The sequence below is a fragment of the Oryctolagus cuniculus genome, chromosome 2 (genome assembly GCF_964237555.1).
Source record: "Oryctolagus cuniculus chromosome 2, mOryCun1.1, whole genome shotgun sequence".
NCBI classification, from domain to species: domain Eukaryota; kingdom Metazoa; phylum Chordata; class Mammalia; order Lagomorpha; family Leporidae; genus Oryctolagus; species Oryctolagus cuniculus.
The window spans coordinates 152,569,103-152,592,570 of record NC_091433.1 but is presented as its reverse complement, the minus strand read 5'-3'; the positions used below and the strand labels follow the sequence as shown (position 1 = coordinate 152,592,570).

Sequence of the window (23,468 nt, the reverse complement as noted above, 5' to 3'; positions counted from 1 at the left end):
AAACAGAATTCTAAGGAATTCACACTCAAAAAAGCAAAACAAAGTTTTCAATTGCAAAGAGCATATCAGTGATATGCACAAAAATAAATAGGCATAAAAATCCTATTCACCTCCAGATTATCTTCACAGTCTACATAGCAAAGTACTGGTTTCCGAGGTAAGGAAATATCCGAGAGGCAGAATTAGAAATTATTTCCACAATGTGAAGAGTAAAAAGCAAAAGCTGAATCTTATTGAAATAGTACTTACTATATGCAGTTCTAGGTAGTCACCCAGGCCTGAAGAACTGTCCACTCGAACCAACACGGCTTCTTTCTGAACAGTGCTAAAACCAATGGCAAGCCTGTCTGCGCGTGTACTTGGCCGGTCATTAGGAGGCCACTTATATGTGATTTGTCCACCACCTTTGCTAAAGATATATGTTGTCCCAGCTAGAAAACAAAACAAAACAAAATAAAAACAATTAGTCCAAATACATTAAGCACATGCTCTCTCATGTTTGTCATGTTGATATACCTGTGCAATTTTTACTTTACACCTAAAACTATGACAAAGAAATAATAGATTCCAATCAAACATGCCAAAGAAAGAGTACAGGGCTGCTTTTAAAGAATTAGAGACATAGCTCAGTTTTTAATATCACTGCATTTTCCACTGAATTGAGCAAGCATGAAATATAAAGAGATTTTATTCCTTCCTGCTCGTTTTAAAGAAATAGTTTAGTAGGAAACATGGACCGGAGGTTTCTGAAAATTAGCAGAAGCTCACATCAACTTGATTTTGAAACAAGAGCTACATGCACATGTTACAGGGTCATATAATACAGTAAAGAAAATTGCAATAGACATACTGAGAATCAGACTTCCATGGCTAATGGTGTATTCACATGTGGCAGATAATAATTAATGGATGAATAGCCAAAGGTACCAGCAGTCATGTCAAGAAAACACAGATAATAGATCCCATCCAGAGAAGTCAGATCTTATTTAACAAGCAACATCTAGCAGCTGTCGAACCATTCATCATCATAAATAGACCCGTTTTCCCCCTTCTAAAGTGAATTCTGGTTTACCAGCACTGAGGATAATGTCATGGCCCATTTTATCTAAATTTTACTATATGGAGGTAATATCAGTAAATTATCCATCACTGTTTAAAAAGAATCTTGTTTCAAAGAATGGTACTCAGCATCCAATGCACTGAGGTCCCACTTCATTGCACCCTTAACATCTTTCTCTGAAATGCAACACAATGAATTCCTAGAGTCAGAATATTTGGAAAACCAGACAAGGATTTATATATGGGAAAAGAGAGCTTCATTCACAGTAAAAGTCACTACAGAAATGCTTAATTAACCTAGGAACATATCTTATGAGAACTTATAGGGTGTGGGACATAGCTTTCCAATAAGAAAAGCTGCTGATACATATGGACTGCGCACCTACTGTGATGGATAATTTTATGATTCAATTTGCCTGGGCCATAGTAGTTTTCACCCAGGTATTTGGTGAAACATTATTTTTGTGTGCATCTGAGAGGATGTTTCTGAAATAGATTAGAATTTGAATGTGTAGACTTTCTCTGCCCAACTGCTTAAACTGGGACATAGTATTTCTCCTACCTCTGTTTTTCAAACTTTCCACCTAGACCTTGGCTTCCCTGGGTTCCCAGCTTGCAGGAACAGATCACACAGGTTTACTCATGATTTTATATACCTGTGTATTCCCTTACTGGCTCTGTTTTATGCATAATCCTAATACACAGCATGTGCTGAACTTGGTAAGGAAAGCAGAAAGAAAGAATAGGCCGTAAGATGTCTCGTCTTTAATAACATAATAGCTTTTACCAACAGTAACCTTAGGTGAAGAAGTTGTATATATGACAATATGTTTTCAAGATACCTATTTATGAAAGTTTTTGATTACTAGTGTACCAATTAAATGATGTTGACTTATTGTCCGAATTATGTGCAGTTTTTTGTTTTCTGTGTTATTGACTTACAGAAGCCCTTTACACTCCAAAGAACTCTACAATATGTATATTATACTTGATGGTTAAAAACTCCTTGGTATGCAGACTTGCCCAAGAGATATGTCAGGAGAGAATTGAATATAAAATTGATAAATCAAAATATTGTTAAAATTCAAGGGAATACAAGGTGTGCACTTCTAAGTTTTGCAGATACCAATGTATAAAAATAATTGTTGATCTCTCTCATATAAGAAAAGATAAGACATATTAGAAAGACACCAGTCAGTACACAATGAATTTCAAATATAAAGACTGTGTATCAGAAATGCCATAGCTGGGGCCAGCGCTATGACACAGTAGGCTAAAGCTCTGGCCTGCAGTGCCAGCATCCCATATAGGTGCCAGTTTGAGCCCCAGTTGCTTCACTTCCTATCCAGCTCCCTGCACCTGGAAAAGTAGCAGAGGATGGCCCAAGTCCTTGGATCCCTGAACCCATGTGAGAGACCCTGGCTCCTGGCTTCGGATCACCTCAACTCTGCCGCTGCGGCCATTTGGGGAGTGAACAGTGGATGGAAGACCTCTCGCTCTCAGTCTCTACCTCTCTCTGTAATTATCTTTCAAATCAATAAAATAATCTTTAAAAAACAAATGCCATGGGTTCCAAAGGTGTTTATGTTCTGTATCATTTGAAGCTTTTGTACCACGGTATTAATAAACAACTATTATTTGATAAATATTTTTCTGCTTGATGACTTTTGCAGATTAAGAATTCACAGTTTCAGTAAATCCTATATCAACAAAAATAAAAAGAAAGTCACATAAAATGGAGATTTTTTTTAAGGGAGATGTAGTAGTTACTTCTGAGTGCTGATGCTTCAAAAATAATTTATTTCACTCCTTTTAATAAACGTAGTTCTCTAGTAACTACATGCTTCATGTAAAATAAGGAAGAACAGAGACACTACTTAACAATATAAAACCTAAAGTATATCTAAGAATTGAGATGTTTTCTACCAAGACGCCAGAGTGAGCAATATTAGCTCAGAGTTTCTTTTAACTGTGAATATCCTTTTCACAATCTTTCTTTTAATTTCTTCTCTATTTCTACACAGAGAGTAGTAGATTAAATACTATTCCCATGTTGGCCAGCGCTGCGGCTCAATAGGCTAATCCTCTGCCTGTAGCACCGGCACAGCAGGTTCTAGTCCTGGTCGGGGCACCGGGTTCTGTCCCTGGCGCTCCTCTTCCAGTCCAGCTCTCTGCTGTGGCCTGGGAGTGCAGTGGAGGATGGCCCAAGTACTTGGACCCTGCACCCGCATGGGAGACCAGGAGAAGCACCTGGCTCCTGGCTTCAGATCAGCGTGGAGCAGCAGCCATTGGGGGGTGAACTAACGGAAAACGAAGACCTCTCTCTCTCTCTCTCTCTCTCACTGTCCACTCTGCCTGTCAAAAAATAAAATAAAATAAAAATTACTCCCATGTTATATTTGAGGAATTCTCATAATAAGGACTCATTTTTTATATAATGTTACAAACTTGGTTAAGTGGCAGGGCTTATAAAAAAACCTAATATCCAAACTCCCATTCCAGTACATATATTTTTATTATCAAAATGTTTCTGTTATCATAATAGGACAGTCAAGAAAACCATAATTGGATATGTCAGTCTGAATTTATCAAGGCCAGCTGTTATCATATTCTAATGTCTCATATCCATAAAGTGACATTTGCACCTCACGATCATACACTCTCCCTTCACCTCACTATGTCTTTACAAAAATAAAAATAACATGTAAATGTGAAATAACAGAACATTTAATATATGTAGACTAACATTTAGTTAGGGTACACTTCCCAAACTTACAGAACCATGAAAGTTTACTTTTAGAACTTGAGGATAATAATTAAAGGTTTACATTTTGGGTAAGGTAAATGTCATAATACAAATATCATTGCTCAATGTTTGATTACATCTACTATCTCACTTTTTTTTTAAATAAATGTTAAGACTTGGTAACTGTCATGCAATTAGCTAATTTATCCTGCTTATAATGACTTTATGGTTCCTTATGTTTTATGAAAACAATTGCACTAGTGTCTGCCAAACACTGCAATTAATTCTGGTTTCCTTTTCTTCCAGGTATTTTGGATAGCAGCCTCTCTTTTTGTGTGTGTGTGTGCACTATAGAGAATAATTTCATGATTAATAAGGAACTTAGATGTCCAGTTCTCCCACAACTCTCTTTCATCTGTTTCCATAAGCATATTGGCTTTCTTTTCTTTAAATTAATTTTCATAAAATTTGATAAAACCTCCCCTATTCTTAAAACCCTCTTTCCATGCTAAAAAATTACACTCATATGCAAATTTAATGGATCAGGGTTCCAAGTTTCAAAAATCTTACTTTACATACATTTTTATGAAACAAAGATGCAATGTACTTATTGAGCAGAATCGTTTAGAAATTAAAAGTGTTGAAACCCTGGCCTGAAGCGCTGGCATCCCATAAGGGTGCTGGTTCTAGTCCTGGCCGTTCCTCTTCTGATCCAGTTCTCTGTTATGGCCTGGGAAAGCAGTGGAAGATGGCCCAAGTCATTGGGCACCTGTAGCCATGTGGGAGACCTGGAAGAAGCTCCTGGCTCCTGGTTTCAGATGGGCGCATCTGAGGAGTGAACCATCAGATGGAAGACCTCTCTCTCTGTCTCTGCCTCTCTCTGTAACTGTCTTTCAAATAAATAAAATAAATCTTTAAAAAAAAATTAAAAATGTAAACCCTGCACTCAGACAGACAAGGTTCACCTTCCAGCTGTATAAATTACTAGCTACAAGATGCTGCACATGCAATTTATTCTAAGTCTTGTGCTTCTTATCTGAAAAAAGTGGATATAGCAACACTATCTTACAGAACTTCTTCCAGAATTAAATGAGATCTTGCAAGAAACTCCTTAGATTTGTCGCTGGAATATAGTAAGTACCTAATAAGCTTTAGAGAGAATAGGCATGCTTTTTTACAATATGCATTGTAAAAAAAGGAAAATAACTAAAATGATGACATTGTTCTTTTAATTGAATACAAGAGCCTTTAGAAAAGTTGGATGTATTTCAAAATTGTTTTCAAAGTAAATGACTTTTAAGACATGGCATTCTTACATCACATTTTTTATTCAATTTTTTTCTGTATTTCATTACCTGGATTAATGCTTTTTCCACATTAATTCATTATATTTTCTCTGTTCACTAATAATTAATAATTAAAATGATATTAAATTATATCACAGGGAACTTTCATGAGAAAAAGAATATTAGCTCATCATCATAAAACATCTACCATGGCAAGATTTATAGCATGTGACAAAAAAGTTAACTTCACCATTAAGTGAAGGAGAAAGTCTACATAAAATAAATGGCAAACTAGCTTTATGTTTTAAATTTTATTTTTATGGAAGCATGTTTTATTTTATTATAAAAGTGAATTAATTATGCAGCATTGAAGGACATCTTAATCACAATTCCAAGCTTTCATTCAAACTGGAGAGGTACATGAAGGAATGCATTGTCTTTGTTATTTATGCATGCTCTACAGGACAAGCATTAACACATCAGTGCCATGACTACTAATGGATTTATTGCAAATTAAACTTGACATCCATCACATCTCTGAATGTATGGATGACTCAGACTTAAAGTGGTTTTCAGCAATCTCCACATTTAAGCTGTGGAGGAAGTCTGTTTCACCTACTCTGAATTCATTAACAAAGCTGCCTCCATCAAATGCAAATTTAACAGTGTCAACATACTTTTCCATGCAATAAATGCTTGTAAAAATTATATATGAGCTCCCATTTGTAACGTTTGAGCTGTTACAATAAGAAATATTTTTTGATCTTATGGAATATACTATTCACATTAAGGGCTATCTCCCCTTCAGATTTTTTTTTTTGCTAAACATCACTTCCCTAAAAGTGCCCACTTTGGCCTCATTTCATCTCTCCACAAGTTAATATATTTCCCCCAAAGGAACTGAGCCTTTTTGAAAAAGAAAATCAACCAGTATATACAAGTCTGCTCAATTATTGGTTGCTCTGGATCCTTGTTATATGAACAATAATATAATTAACTTGTGAATAGACTAGCTTCTAACTCATAACATAAGTATATGAATAAAAAGTTCTTCTTGAAAGCCTATAATTCTTCAAATGTCATCTTTAAGTCAACATGAAACATTCAGGCCATTATGTTTCTATCAAATGTAACAGGGATATAACACTTTTTCCAGTACACTTTTGCCAGGCAGTCAGGTGGAAATTAAAAGTAAAACAATTACAAATAAAGGGAGCTTTTATTCTTCCTATAACCTTGTCAAGATGCTGTTTTTAAATTTAAATATTCTGAACAGTTTCTACCTATGTGAAGGCATTTTTTGGAGTACAGCAAAAGCAATTAAACGACTATCTCATATGCAAAGTTTTAGACCAAGATAAAATTTCCACACTGGTGATACAAATAACAAAAAAAAAAAAATATTAGCAGTCACTAAAGAAACAATAATTGCAGTTTGTTTTTCTAAAGTATTGCATATGGTTGCCAACTCCTAAATTTCCAATAGGACTATTTTTTTTTTTTTACTTTTTTTTTTTGACAGGCAGAGTGGACAGTGAGAGAGAGAGAGAGAGACAGAGAAAAAGGTCTTCCTTTGCCGTTGGTTCACCCTCCAATGGCCACCGCGGCCGGCACATCACGCTGATCCGATGGCAAGAGCCAGGTACTTATCCTGGTCTCCCATGGGGTGCAGGGCCCAAGGACTTTGGGTCATCCTCCACTGCACTCCCGGGCCACAGCAGAGAGCTGGCCTGGAAGAGATGTAACCGGGACAGAATCCAGCACCCCGACTGGGACTAGAACCTGGTGTGCCGGTGCCGCAAGGCAGAGGATTAGCCTAGTGAGCCACGGCACTGGTGGTCCAATAGGACTATTACACTTGATCTTAGCCAAAAGGCTGAGAAGCAATAGGACTATTAATACTCAAAAATGTGCACATTGCAATTGAGACTGAAGGGAACATAATAATAGGAGTCCCTGCCTTTACTGTGTAACCAACTCAAAATCTGAAAGTTAATAACAATAATAAACAAAGAGAAGAGACCATCTTCTCCAAAGTTGAAAAATAATACTAAGAGTGACAAAAAAAAAATAAAGACTATGTGTTGTAAGTCGAGACTCTTGATAGGAGAAAATTAGCAAATGTCTTGTGACTGAAGACTAAAAATGGGACAGGATTTTTACCTACATATCTTTGAGAAAGAAGGAAGCTAAATGAGATAAGAAACATGGTATGTAACTGAAATGGTTTGGATACTGATTCCAATTCTCAATCAGGTCAAAGCAAAAAAAATGTTCAGAAGAATTTAAGAAATTCCCTAATAATGAAAGCTTTATGAAAAAGTTCAGGGTGATTTTCAAGATAGAACAATGTAAAGTTTATCTTACATGGAAAATTATATGTCTTAGCAGAACCCTAGACTCTTAGGAATCAAGGAAATGTACAAATTTTTAAAAAACTGATTGTTGACTTGTTATTAAATTGAAAGAAAAGTGAGAGAGACTGGGAGAGTTACAATTGAGAGCATCCTGGAGCATCCTGCTTTCATACATAGGGATTTCCTGAAAGCACCACTGTATATAGTAACCGTACATATTCTACTTCACCAATACCAATCATAAAATCAGTTCAAGTTCATCAGAAAGGTTCTTGATCAGAAATTTTGTTAACTTCCAGAGTAAATGAGGCTATATTAGGCACTAACAACTAATGACTTCCAAATTTCCAATGAGATCAAAGACTGAACCTAGGGGACCCCACAGTAGACCACGTAGGTGTGAAGTCAGACAAGTGAAGAGTCTCCTCTGTAGTAAGCCAGATCATGTAAGATTCAGCTGTAGCTCAGAGCCAAGAACCATTTGAGAATGAAAAAATGGTATGTCCTTACTCAGTAAGAAGTTTTAATCTAATAAAATTATCAAGAAATCGAACACTCGAAACTATCATGATTCATGAGATGGGGAATCATTTCTCTCTAAAATAACTTCAAAAATAATTATAGGCCGGCACCGCAGCTCACTAGGCTAATCCTCCGCCTTGTGGCGCCAGCACACAGGGTTCTAGTCCCGGTCGGGGTGCCGGATTCTGTCCCGGTTGCCCCTCTTCCAGGCCAGCTCTCTGCTGTGGCCAGGGAGTGCAGTGGAGGAGGGCCCATGCACCCCATGGGAGACCAGGATAAGTACCTGGCTCCTGCCATTGGATCAGCGCGGTGCGCCGGCTGTAGCGCGCTGGCTGCGGCAGCCATTGGAGGGTGAACCAATGGCAAAGGAAGACCTTTCTCTCTGTCTCTCTCTCTCTCACTGTTCACTCTGCCTGTCAAAAAAAAAATTATATATTTTTTAAAGTATTCCCTTTGCCTGTTGGGTCTAAATTTTCCTCTATTAAAAATATTTTACTAGTAAATATTCTATATGTTTCCTTAATAAAATATTATATATTAGAATTCTGTTTTTAACGTATCCTATATTTTTTTCAGATATTAAAATTTGTGGAAATAGCATGCTACATGCAAATAAAGTATTTATTCTTCTGAGAACAAATATACTCCTCTCTAATGAATTATTCAGAATGTAGTACACACATGGCTGATTTGCTTTGTCCACATCCTGGACATTCATTTCCAAATACCACAAGGAGGTATACAGACTATGCATTGCATGATACATCAGTGTTCGCTAGTGTTGTATAAAGTCATGGCTCTAGTGGAGGGTTAAGCTTAAGATCATAAGATAAACTGAAAGTATGTCATTGTAAAAATTGAAAGATTAGGAAAGGAAGGAGGAGAGAGGGTGGGATAGGGGGAGGGAGGACAGGGTAGGATGTATCACTAAGTTCCTAAATCTGTATGTATGACATATAGGAAATTTGTTTGGCTTATATAAATAAAAATTATTAAAAAAACTAATGTGGATTGCTTATTTTTCTCTTTGCTTTTTAACAGAATTAATTAAAATATGAAACAATACTAAACTGTCCTATCATTTGAATATCTGATAAGTGTCAGTTAAAGGAATTTAGGACTATGAAGCCTAAAATGTATAGCCCTTTCTCTCATGTGGACAGAGTTATGCATTAAAGATAAACATCAAGAGGTAGGCATTTGGTGCAACAGTTACGTCACTGCTTGGGACCCTTCATCCAAAATCAGATGCAGCACTTTGTTCCAGTTGGCTCCCCTGCTTCCAATCCAGCTTCCTGTTCATGTGCATACTGTGAAAGGCAGCAGATGATGGCTCAAGTACTTGGGTTACATCTCAAATGAGCAGAAAAATGACAAGTAACAAATAAGATAAGTTATCTTATCAGGCCAAAGTCATACCAGTTGTTGAAAATGTTGAGATAATGTGTAAGTCTATGAATACTGTTTTAGAAATCTACACAATAAGTCATACTTCAATTAGTGGTTACTTTGGCATATTTTCTTTTTTTAAAAAACTATTATTTTTTGTTAGGGAATTGTTAGGGAATATTCCCTCTAAGAACAGTTAAGTTTGATATTTTGAGCTTCCCAGTAAGACATACTTTTCTGAGATCACATTCAATACCCTGGGCCTAGACTCTTGGTCTGCGTTATCCGGCTAAGAAGAAAAACAAGTAAGTGGTAGACCTTTAGCCAATCAGATTAGGGAAAAGTCCATCAAGATCGCAAAGTGATTGAGAATTAAAAGTAAAACCAAGCAAAGCACTTCCACAACCAATTCCCCCAAGAACATTAAATGCTTATGTCTTCCCTTCTGAAAGCAGATTTCCTCCAGCAGTGGGTGAATTTTATTAGAAAGTCCCTGGCAAGTTATTTGGTGATCAATTTGCATTAGAGCTATAGGCAGCAGGAATGGAGAAAAAGAAATCATGCTATCAGGTACTTTAAGAGAAATACTATTTTTAAGAGTATAAAACAAGTGGTATTGGTTCCTAGTAAATTCAAAACATAATTAGCTATTTAGTAGAAGTTTCATTGCCTAGTGATGTCCTCCAATTTACTTATTTCAAAAGTTAATTGTGAATTAAAATAGAAATGGCATAAGTCGAGCAGCCAAATCTGGAATCAGTTTACCCAATAAAATAGACACTCCTTCACTCTTTGTACTTTCATTCATCATGATAGGTCATTATAGAAATCACTGAAATTCTTATGAAATCTTGTATGTAGCCTGTAGTCAGGGTACATGTTACCAACTTTATGACTGCAGATTGCTCACAATAGTTGAGCTAATACCTTCCGTAGGTTTTAAATCTAAGACAGACACTAGTATCTTGGACAGGCATAATAAAAAGTACATGGGTGGGTATCAGGTAGAGTAGTTAGGTTTTACTTTGGATGCTCACATTCCATATCGGAGGGCCTGGGTTCAAGTCTTAGCTTAGTTCAAGTCTTAGTTCAATTCCTGCTTCTTGTTAATGCAGAAACCCTTGTAGGTGGCAGATAATAGCTCAAGTAGTTGGATCCTTGTCACACATCTGGGGGACCTGGATTTTATTCTTGGCTCCCAGGTTGTGTGGACTTTTGGAGAGTGAGTCAGCAGATGGGGGTACTGTCTCTCCCCCTTCCTCTCAAGTAAATAAAATAAAATTTTAAAAAGTTAAAAACAGTACAAATGCTAACAAATCTCTTTCTAATAATTCAAGGTAGTTCCATGTGTAAAAATTTGTACACATTTTGGTTGTAAGGAAAGACTAGTTACTCAGATGTCTCCAGAACTAAATCAAAAGACAGGGAATGGTGGTAATTAGATTCATATATCTTATAATGAAACAAACAAACAAAAATGTAAGATTATTTTCAAAAGTTTCTTTAAAATTTGAAAGCCAAACAGAATATTAAGGTATCAGAGAAAAGTGACTCAGGAATAAAGTTTCTGACAAAAACAAGTAAAACCCAAAGCTGCGAAAATAGAAAGATGTGCTGGAGCTATAGAATGCAGGGGTGATGCAACTGCATAATTCAAGAATAAGAACATCTAGTGTGTCCATTAAAAATTATTTAACCATTTACTACGTTGAAAACACGTTCCTACATTTCGGCAGAGACAGGAAGTATGCACCATAGTTCTGAATGCAGTTTTTGCCCAACTATTACTATCTCTTCAATCAAATGTTAGCTTCATGACTTTCATACTTACACCCATAGTTCACACTGCACCACTCTCAGTTTTAAAGGTTATAATAAATGCTTATCTTCACTGATCTGAAATCTTCCTACCACTTTTTAATTTAAATCTACCATAAAATTAACATAAGATTCATTTTTTGAAAGTCTTTCCAATTACTATCTATTCAAAGATTTTCAATGATTAAATTACTTTCTACCACATTAAGTGCATAATACTTCTTATGGTGACTTTTAATATTCTCTGTACAAGCACTTCTCTACTTCAGCCAAACTGGAGAATCCACTTGCCTTGCCAAATACTCTACCTTCTTTTCGGAGCAGATAAAATTTAATATGGATCTGGAAAAATATAGAACACTTCGTAGGCAGAATTTTCACCAGGGAAGGCATAAAATGGTTTCCATGAACCAGAAGTACATTCACTTACATAAATTGAAGTAATTTTTTCTACTAGTGCATTTTAGCACCATTATTTCTTTTCTTTTCTTTTCTTTTTTTTTTAACAGGCAGAGGGGACAGTGAGAGAGTGAGAGAGTGAGAGAGTGAGAGAGACAGAGAGAGAGAGAGAGAGAGAGAGAAAGGTCTTCCTTTGCCGTTGGTTCACCCTCCAATGGCCGCCGCGGCCAGCGCACTGCGGCCGGTGCACCGCGCTGATCCGAAGGCAGGAGCCAGGTGCTTCTCCTGGTCTCCCATGGAGTGCAGGGCCCAAGGACTTGGGCCATCTTCCACTGCACTCCCTGGCCACAGCAGAGAGCTGGCCTGGAAGAGGGGCAACCGGGACAGAATCTGGCACCCCGACCAGGACTAGAACCTAGTGTGCTGACGCCGCAAGGTGGAGGATTAGCCTATTGAGCCACGGCGCTGGCCAGCACCATTATTTCTTATCTTTTTGTTTCTTAGGTGAATATAGAGTCAAATCTTATAGTAGATATAGGAATTGTTCAAAGTAAGTATAAAAAAGAGATTAGATAGGCTTTTGTAACTCAGTGAATTAAAAATCTATGAAGTATAAATTTTCTTTAACAAGGAGGCTTCTAACTTCAAAAATGCTGAAAATGTCATATTAATATCATAAGAAAGAGAACACATTGGATAAAATGTGTCTTGATGATATTTTGCTATTTATCACAAATCATTTCACTCCATTTTTATCTGAAATGAAACCACTTAAGTATTGGCTTACACTTAACATAAAAAAGTAGAACAACACAAATAAAAGTAAAATATGAGGGATCTTCAAAAAGTTCATAGGAAACTGGTATTGTGAAAACTGTGGATTTCAAAAAACATTTGGGCCAAATAAACATCTTTCAATTCCATCTTCCACTGTTTGAAGTTTGAAATAGCCTCGTATATGTAACTTGTGTGTATTAATTCATCATCTCATACACACTGAAGCAACTTATGAAGATCACAATAAGAATAAAATTTAGCTGATTCTGTGTGGTATCAATCTACATATTTTTATTAAACAGTAAAGAAAAGCAAAAATCTGGGAAGTTAGGCCATTTACTTTGAAAGCAATAATGAGTATTTCTAAGATTTAAAATCCAGTGATGGTAAAATAATAATAATAATAATAAGGGTGGGTATTGTGGCACAGCAAGTTAAGCCACCATTTGGGATGCCCACAACCCATATTGGCTTGCTGATTTGAGTCTTGGCTATTCCACTTCCTGAACAGCATCCTGCTAATGTATTCTGAGAGGCAGCAGATTCATGGCTCAAGCACATGGGCCCTATGGAGACCCAGATGGCTATGGCTAGGCCCAACCACACCCTGGCTATTGTAAGCATTTGGGAAGTGAATAAGTAAATGAAAGAAAAGTCTCTCTCTCTCCATCTCTCTCCCTCTCTCTTTTTCTCAGTCTCCTTCTTTCAAGTAGGTTAAAGTCAAAATAAGACGGAATACAATACAAATACAAAGATGAAGTGTTTGAACCTATGAAGATCTTTAGCCAATGAAACTTAACAAAAATTAATAAATAATGTTGAAAGTGCAGATCTCTATGAAGATATTTATATTTTATCATTGATGTGAATACATGTAACCTTAAGTGAGAGCATTTTTGAAGTTGAAATGATTGAAACATTGTAATGTGGATTAAAGTATGAATCAGACCCAGAATAGCTAGGTTATTTGTTATTTGGTTCACAGAATTCTATCATCCTGGACTAAAACTGCAAGTTGATTCCAGTCTGCACCTCAGAATTGAATATTCCAGTACCTAACCTTGACAGAGCCTCAAGGTATAAACATACATGTTTAAGTTTTAGAGTTTTCAACAAGCATTTCTGAAAATGGTTAAGAAAGATCTACTGGACAAAGAACACAGGGCACTAAACAATGAAGCAGGCTTCAGGCTTAAAAACACTCAGACCTCAGACATTTTTAAATGTTTAATTCATTTCCAATTGGTCATTGTACTGAAATGAAGTTTTCACGCCATCTGTCTTTGGCTCATTCAAATTTAGGTTTATGGCTCTTATGGGAAAGAAAGAACAGTCTTATTACTATAATCACTAATTAGAATTAATTATTAAGACTTAGATTCCTCTGCTTTTCAAATATTCCTATTCACTATTAAAGGACGATACGACTTTCTGCTCCTTTTTTAGAACACAGAAGTCATAGGACTTTTAGATAGATATTCCTGAAGTGATGATGTTAGTCAGATGTGTAACAATAGTGCTATCTAAATGCTACATTTAACCAAGAGAGCAGTATTTTTGGAACAGCAGGCAGTACAAAAGTGCTTTGTGCATATTAACATATTCTAGCAAATTAGTTTGCACTCATTATCATAAGCAATTACTTACTGTTTAGATGCAGCGCATTTTAAATTGGCAAGCAATTTGCAAGAATTAAAACATAACATAGAGAGCTTTCTGAAAATTCAACAATATCCTGAGACAAATGATGCTGCTAGGTTCACAGATCATGTACCAGAACATGGTTACCCCTTACATATTTAACATTAAAATAATAATTGGCTGATCACATGGGCTTTTAATGTAAGTTATTTTGTAATCATTGTGTGGGCATTATCAATAAAATTGTGCTTTCCAGACACCGGGATTACCTTTAAAAAGTAAAAGTGGGGTCTAGGATGGCACCCGAGAAAGTATAGGAAGTCTTTGCTTTCTAAGAATGAACCACCTATAATTTTGACTGAATATTGGGATACCAATAATCCATTGCATTGTCTTGAAAGTTTTGCAGCTGGCCAATTCTTCCTTGCAGGAAGTTTCTGTTGCCTTGATTATTCTCTTCATCTATGCTTTTTTTAAAAAAGAAAATATTTTATTATTTATTTATTTGAGAGGCAGAGTTATAGACAGTGAGAAGAAGAGACAGAGAGATAGGTCTTCAAACCGCTGGTTCACTCCCCAAATGGCCACAAAGGCTGGAGCTGATCTGATCTGATCTGAAGCCAGGAGCCAGGAGCCTCCTCAGGGTCTCCCATATGGCTGCAGGGGTCCAAGCACTTGGGCCATCTTCTGCTGCTTTCCCAGGCCATAGCAGAGAGCCAGATTGGAAGAGGAGCATCTGGGACTCGAACTGGTGCCCATATGAGATGCCAGCACCGCAGGTGGAGGCTTTGCCCACTATGCCACAGTGCCGGCCCCTGAATCTATGCTTTTGATGGAGACTGCTGATATTCCCCATTATTCATCTACCTTCTATAATAACAAAATTGTTGGGTCTTAGTGGTCCTACAGCTGTCTGGCTAGAGCCTCCATTGGCAAATGGAAAGAGCCTCCTAAGTAGATTTTTAAAATGTTTTGGGACCAGCACTCTGGCCTAGAGAGTAAAGCTGCTGCCTGCAGTGCCAGCTGTTCCACTTCCGATCCAGCTCTCTGCTGTGGCCTGGGAAAGCAGTAGACGATGGCCCAAGTCCTTGGGCCCCTGCACCCCTGTGAGAGACTTGAAGAAGCTCCTGGCTCTTGGCTTTGGATTAGCTCAGCTCCAGCCATTGCAGCCATTTGGGGAATGAACCAATGGATGGAGGACATCTGTCTCTCTCTGCCTTTGCCTCTCTGTAACTCTGTCTTTCAAATAAATAAATAAATCTTTAAAAATAAATAAATAAAATCTTTCAATTAAAATTAAAAAGAAATACAATCCAAAGATGGCAGTGTTTGAACCATAAGGATCTGTAGCTAATGAAGCTCAACAAAAAAAAAAAAAAAAATGAATTTTGAAAGTGATACAGCAAAAAGAAATTCTCCAGGGAAATCTTTATATTTTACTTCTCATGTGAAGATACATAACTACATGTGAGACTGTTTTTGAAGTTGAAAGGACTGAAACACTACAGTGTGGATTAAAGTGCAAATCAGACCTGGAACAGCTGCATGCCCAAGCTTCCCACTGCCAGTACTGAGTGATTTTTCCAGTTCCAGCTCTGCAGTCTCCTGCCCACTTCCCTCTTTCTTCTTGCTGAGTGAAGACAGAAACTAAGCCAGCTGAAGAAACTCATCAAACGGAAGCCTTAGGTTGGGAATTGTACCCTCTTATCCTGACACCATTGAACTGCAATGATTTTATGAAAAAAAAAAAATTTACATTTTGTTCAGACCCGTGTATTTCTGGGTCTTATTTTTACAGAAAAGGCTATTTATACAGCCTTTAAAACAAAATGACCAATATTTTCATGCATTTCTTTCACTATTTTTACACTCAAGTAAAATGATAGGGAAGCTGTAATTACCTTACAAATTTAAATGAAAACACATTCACAAAAGTAAAATTATTTGTCCAAGGTCACAAAGTAACTTGAAACTTTTCCTAACATTTTTTACAGAAGGTTAGTAAAACTCTAGCGCCATTTTTATAGTACACTGATTTAAAGTCACATATTTTCATGAACTTATCCCCATTTCCCAATGCCCTTTTTACAACACCAAAAGGCACACATTTTCACAACCAGGCAAAGGATGCTTTCTGTGACTCTGAAGCAAAGTGAATTTGAGATGTAAATCTCCCAACTTCACAACTAAAAGTCTTTCTCTAGGGCCTAGGGAGAACCTCTTGAAATGTAATCAAGGATGATAATGTCCCTATCGCCCAGTATCTGTGGCAGTGTAGGAGCCTAACTTCTGTAAGTGCCCATTGGCAAAGTGAGATGACCTAATAATTTTGGCACACCTGACAACCCGCCAATGTCTGCTAGTATTTTCTTACTAGTTCACTCCAGAGGAGACAAGTCTCCCTCTTGTTTCAGTGGATTTAAGTTCGCTTCTCTATTGCTATAGTCTTGGGTTGTCTTCTTTGCATTTTAACCTGTCATAATTTTTCTTTGATACCCATGATCCATTAATCATATTATTCTTCCAGTTAAGCTAACTAGCCTCAGAAACAGCAATGGTAACCCAGTCAAAATTAAACATAGGGAAGTCTTTCTTCATCTGAATTCACCTGGTAATTCTCAGAGGAAAAAAAAAAATCCTTATTTCTCCATAGAAAGTAAACAAAGTATTACCTGTGAAGCTTAGTAATAAGTTGTTTGGGGAAATTTTATTTGATGACTCTAAATAATATTTTATAGCAACATTCAGAGGAATATTCACCAAGAGCAAATGAGTGATAGATAACAACTTCCAAATACCAAGCAATGAGTACTTAATCTCCATTTTTTAAGGATAGTTGTAGTAAAATCAAATATATAATTATTAATATGGAGCAAGTTCTACTTACTTTAATTTATATTGATTTCATATCATTTGTCTTTACAGGGAATAGTGTATCTTGAGAATAAGAGCTAGTTTCCTTGGTTCCTAATTATTTCAGGGCCTAGAATATCACTAGCTACTTCACAGATAACAATATTTCTTGTGGTGAATAAAATAAAATATATAATACTCAAAAATATTTTGATAATATCTTTACCTTCACCTGATGTTTTAGAATCAACTGTCTCTGTACTTTACATAAAGCATAGGATTTTTACTATTGGGAAGCTGAATAACAGAGAAAAGTATAATGTATTAAAATCTGCATGTCAGCAACTTTTTTTGACATCTTGCAAAGAAAATAATTTAGAAAATATCATTAAAGTTCAGCAAGTTGAGAGTGCTGAAAACAGAGACTACTCAAAGAAAAGCTAGCCAGTACAGTAATGTTTTCTATTTTTACTTTTCAAAATTTTAAACTTGGAATAAAAACGTTTTAAATTTTCTGTTACATGCTACTTTGGTGTGTATATTTGTATGTATTTGTATATTTGTATATATTGAAGTAATCATAGACATTTTGGTACAAAACCTTTTGTAGTCTGTGCCTACTGCCTTTTATTAGTATGCATTTTCCATTAGTTTTTTGAAGACTCTTTAGGTAACAGAAAACAAAACAAAACAAAATAAAATGTCATGTTCTCTGATCAGAGAAGGTTAGCTTTTGGATAACTGTACCACATTGAGGACAGGTAAGGTAAAATAAAAAAGTGGAACAAACAAAAATCACAAAATAACGTTCTTCTTGCAGAATGATCCAAAAGTGAATAGACCAAATAAACCAAAATTGGTTCTATTCAATTTCAGACTTATTTTAAAACTTATTTTAAAACCGGAATAAGCAACTGAACCAAGAAAACACGTCAAGCTGAAAGGTCATTGGTTTTCATGAAAATAATCATAAAAAATAAATAAGTAGAGGCACTAAAAGAATAGAGAAGTAAATTTTTTCAAACAAGATGTTAATTTTTGAACAATTAAAACTTTTCACAGCAATATATTTTCATTTTTATTGTTCTATAATTTTAACATTTGTATGCAACATTTATTTCCTATTTGCTGGATGTTTTCTACCAACCTATCATACAAAATATGAACTTCTATACAGTAACAGTGCGTATTTTACCATCTTTGCAGCTGTATAACTCGCATACTCACATGTGGCAGCTCTTTTCTGAGGTGCAAAAAGTCACTAGGATTTGGTTGAAGAGGGAGATTCAAAACATCATGAACTCTACCATTCTGTGGAATATATCTATGTTCTTCAGTGAGAGAGAAATGATAAAGACAGAGAAGACCTATATTTCTTTTTCAACCACTTTAGAGATAAAAAAATTTCAAGCTTTTTCTTGGAAAGAAGAGGTTTTGCACAGTTGAAATAAGTCACAGACTTAAGCTGTGGAAATGAAATTTCTACAAAGAGAGGCAATGTCAGAGTAGTGTTAATCCAAGAGCCATGAAGAACTAAACCACAGAGACTTAAGCCATATATCTGAGGCACAGATTTCAACACGACAGAACAGGGGCTTGAATAAATGAGACACTCAAAATCCTTGGGAGATCAATCTCCTTTCCTATTCCTCTAGTGTTTCTCCAAAGTACACTCAATTGTGAGGCAGGTTAAATAGGAGACTCAAGTGTGAATAAATGGTTAATGAATTTTGTATAATCTTCCTTCATTTCAACTGAAAAAAAAAAAATCTTAAATGTTTGATTTGTTTCACGGAGTCTTTCCAACATTCACTCCACTCCTACCCTGAGACTGATTTCAGACCATGATATAAACATCCAGACTGCTAACTAAACTAATCACTCTGTCCTCTAACTTTCATGCATTTATATTTAATTTTGAGCATTTATATCCCAGAAACAATCCCTACTCTGAAGCCTACAAGGACGCAGACTTTCCACAGATACACAGGGGAATTACATACACATTACCATAGGCCAAATTTGGCCCTGCAAATGAAATCACATGTACTGATTCACAAAATGTTTAATGATATTTTTCCAGACTTTAACAAATTTATACAACAAGGAAAGCCTCCAAGGTAAGCCCAGAGAGGTTCATTGTTTCCTGGAGTTAAACTGATAGGTGGCAAAATGCAAGGTCTTCTATGACTCAGCTTAAAGCCGAAAGATGACTTTCTAACCAAGTGACTGTGAAACTAACACAAAATAAAACACTGACCAAAATGGAGGAATTGTTCTAAACTCTAGAAACCTCCACAGACTTAGGTTTCAGGACATAAATATGCTCATGGAACAGTGATGCTATATAGATTATTGCTTAAATGGAATGGATGTGTAAAACTGAAAACAATGCAACAACACACATGCAAGAATCAGTCTCCAAACAGGCTGCATTAATTTTGAAAAGGCATGTGAACAATATGTAAATACATAAAAACACTAGGTTTTTTTTTTGTTGTTGTTGTTGTTGTTTTTTATTTTTTTTTAACTTTTATTTAATGAATATAAATTTCCAAAGTACGACTTATGGATTACAATGGCTTCCCCCCCATACCGTCCCTCCCACCCACAACCCTCCCCTTTCCCACTCCCTCTCCCCTTCCATTCACATCAAGATTCATTTTCGATTATCTTAATATACAGAAGATCAGCTTAGCATACATTAAGTAAGGATTTCAACAGTTTGCTCCCACACAGAAACATAAAGTGAAAAATAATAGATGATTTTTTTTAAATGATGATGAAATCAGATCAGACCTATTGTCATGTTTAATCCCAGTGAGAGTCAAGTTGGGAATTGATAATTTTTTTTTTTTTTTTTTTTTACAGGCAGAGTGGACAATGAGAGAGAGAGAGAGACAGAGAGAAAGGTTTTCCTTTGCCATTGGTGCACCCTCCAATGGCTGCCGCGGCTGGCGCACTGCGGCCGGAGCACCGCGCTGATCCGATGGCAGGAGCCAGGTACTTATCCTGGTCTCCCATGGAGTGCAGGGCCCAAGGACTTGGGCCATCCTCCACTGCACTCCCTGGCCACAGCAGAGAGCTGGCCTGGAAGAGGGGCAACTGGGACAGAATCCGGCGCCCTGACCGGGACTAGAACCCGGTGTGCCGGCACCGCAAGGCGGAGGATTAGCCTAGTGAGCCGCAGCACCGGCCAACACTAGGTCTTTTAAAACATAAAACCAATAATTTGGGGCTGGCATTGAGGTTTAGTAGGTTAAGCTGCTACTTGCAACACCAGCATTCCATATGACTGCTAGTTTGAGTACTGATTGCTCCACTCCTGATCCAGTTCCTTACTTATGTGCCTGGGAAAGCAGCACAAAATGGACCAAGTACTTTGGCCCCTGCATCTCTGTGCAGACACGATGGAGGTGTAGGCTCTTAGGTTCAGCCTGGCATAGCCTCAGCCACTGTGGCCATTGTGGGAGTGAAACTGTGGATGGAAAATAAAAATCTATTTCTCCTTTTCTCTCCTCCTCCCTTCCTCTCTCTAACTCTCTCAAATGAATAAATTAAAAAAATCAAATACTTCATCTCTCTCACCAGTATAATGTCTGTATTCTGAGTTAATTAATACATTCTACCTAGTCTATGTTAAAATGAATGAAAATAGGCCGGCGCCGCAGCTCACTAGGCTAATTCTCCGCCTTGTGGCGCCGGCACACCAGGTTCTAGTCTCGGTCGGGGCGCCGGATTCTGTCCCGGTTGCCCCTCTTCCAGGCCAGCTCTCTGCTGTGGCCAGGGAGTGCAGTGGAGGATGGCCCAAGTCCTTGGGCCCTGCACCCCATGGGAGACCAGGATAAGTACCAGGCTCCTGCCATCAGATCAGCGCAGTATGCTGGCCACGGCGGCCATTGGAGGGTGAACCAACGGCTAAGGAAGACCTTTCTCTCTGTCTCTCTCTCTCACTGTTCACTCTGCCTGTCAAAAAAAAAAAAAAAAAGAATGAAAATAAGATAGCAAATTAACATAGTTAAAAAGTCATCATGCAATGTAGAAGCACTCAACCTTCAATCAGAAGAGTATGGATCTAGTCCCATTGTGTTGCTTTGTGACTTTGCCAAACTTACTGCAACTATCCAGTAATCCTCATTTTCCTCTTCTAAAAATAAGGGGGCTGTTTGTGATCATCTTAGTGGTCATTCCCAACTCTATTCTGGTGTAAAACATCACTCTACTAAAGCTGGTGTTAACCTTGAATTTGATCCCAAAGTATACCTAGCATGAAGTAGGAAGCTGTATTTACCAATGAGGTGCTGTGGCAGATAACGTGCAATGATTTCTTTGGGTGAATATTTGTTTCCTTCTCATTTGACTTGAAATAATAACTGTACAGAATTTTTTTTATATTTTATGGTTGTAAAATGACATAGTAGAGGATATCTTATTTCATGTAATTCTATGATTGCAGAAAATGAAGACATAAATATAGAAAAAAGTAGAGAATATTGACTGAGAATTGCTAGCAGTTAATATTTTTCTTTCCTGAAATCATATATTCCACAAAACTTGTCTATCAATTCCACATCACATCAATATAATACAATATCCACAGAAGTGATAGTCTAAAAGAACAAACAGGTTTATTAAAACCTGGTTATATAATTACTAAAGGCTTTTCATTCTAAAATCTATAATTACTGCAGTCATACTAAAAAGGTTGGGTTAAATATTATTAAGCAAAAACCACCCTGGCTGATTTGTTTTGTGAATACATTGTAAGATAATTCCTACTTAGAAAACAATCATTCCATACTGGAATTACTACGAGCTTTGGTATGTTCTGTTGTCACAAATATGACTCAGATCCAGAAAGGGATTCATTACCTTGTTCTGGCTTCCAATTTAAGTTGTGAAAATATGATGAATAGTCAAAAGCATACTCTCTACAGATATAGCTATATGATATCATTTACTTCTTATTTTCTCCACTTTTCTGGTTGAGAAAGATTACAACACACTGATCCAAAAATAATCCTCTATACATTGGCCAAGACCATATAAGCACTTGGCATACATTGTTGACATTCATGTTTTGGGTTTTTGGCAAGTGATTTAAAGTCCTTTATAGATACCCAGGTAAATCATCACAGTGTACATTTCCTGGTAGATTAATGGTACCTTTTTTTTAAGATTTATTTATTTATTTTGAAGGCAAAGTTATAGAGAGGCAGAGGCATGGAGAGGAAAAGAGGGAAAGAGAGGGGGAGAGAGAGAGAGAGAGGGAGAGAGAAAGCTCTTCCATCTGATGTTTCACTCCCCAGATTCACTCCCCAGAGGGCCACAATGGCCAGAGTTTTGCCGATTCAAAGCCCGGAGCCAGGAACTTCTTCTGAGTCTCCAACGAGGACCCAGTGACTTGGGGCCCCATCTTTTACTGCTTTCCCAGATCACAGCAGAGAGCTGGATTGAAAGTGGAGCAGCCGGGACTTGAACCACATGGGATACCAGCACTGCAGGAAGCAGCTTTACCCGCTACAACACAGTGCCGGCCCCAGCAGTACCTTCTGAAATTTCATTAAACTGTTCACATCAGAAAATAAATGTATTCGCCGCGGCTCACTAGGCTAATCCTCCGCCTTGCTGTGCCGTCACACCGGGTTCTAGTCCCGGCCGGGGCGCCGGATTCTGTCCCAGTTGCCCCTCTTCCAGGCCAGCTCTCTGCTGGGGCCCAGGAAGGCAGTGGAGGATGGCCCAAGTCCTTGGGCCCTGCACCCCATGGGAGACCAGGAGAAGTACCTGGCTCCTGCCATTGGATCAGCACGGCGCACCGGCTGCGGCGCGCTGGCCGCGGCGGCCATTGGAGGGTGAACCAACGGCAAAGGAAGACCTTTCTCTCTGTCTCTCTCTCTTACTGTCCACTCTCCCTGTAAAAAAAAAAAAAAAAGAAAAGAAAAGAAAAGTATTTTCATCTGAGTTACATGATAGTACCCTATATGCTAGCTGAATTTATTTTATCATATTGCTTTTTCTTTCAAGCACTGGTTGGAGGCTAACAGACCAGAAGTTGATCATTTTTACCAACACACACACACATACAGCAAATGACCTATCCGAGTTCATAAAAGCATGAAGAACAGTTGAGATTCCTTCAGTGATTTATTTCCTGGGTTTTCAGTCTGCTCACCACACAACTATGCTATATAAAGCAATGAAAAATAAGTTGGTACCATACATACATGCAACTACTATTGAATGAATAGATTTAGAGTAATCTCTACTATTCACCTATCTGAGGGCTCCAAATGAAACAAATCATTATATAAGATGACAAATAGGTTTCCTAACACAAGTGGAAAATTTTGATTGAAAACATTCATATATATCATATAATAGGGCATCCTATAGTTTGGGATAAAATGCTATTAGTCTATTGTACAAAATGTGAAAAGTACAAAAAACAGACACTCAGAAGAGGTACGGGGAATTTTAAATGACTTTACTGCTGACAGAGAAGGAAAAGAAATAAAAATAATAAACAGTAGAATAAAAACTATAAAATTGGATCAAAAATGCAGACCAGGAACCCTTCTAGTGTTCTCCAAGTATCTATGCCCCAAGTCATCACACCCTGCT

The 23,468-nt window shown here is 37.2% G+C and overlaps 1 protein-coding gene across 48 annotated transcripts in view; it reads right to left on the bottom strand.

Moving 5' to 3' along the window:
- NRXN1 (neurexin 1) overlaps positions 1-23,468 on the bottom strand; it is a 1,231,187-nt gene that overhangs the window by 357,951 nt on the left and 849,768 nt on the right. For all 48 annotated transcript variants that reach the window (XM_070069132.1, XM_070069131.1, XM_070069134.1 and 45 more), the window contains one exon: positions 250-431. In XM_070069132.1, coding sequence (XP_069925233.1) covers positions 250-431 — 182 coding nt within the window. The remainder of the gene's footprint in view (positions 1-249; positions 432-23,468) is intronic.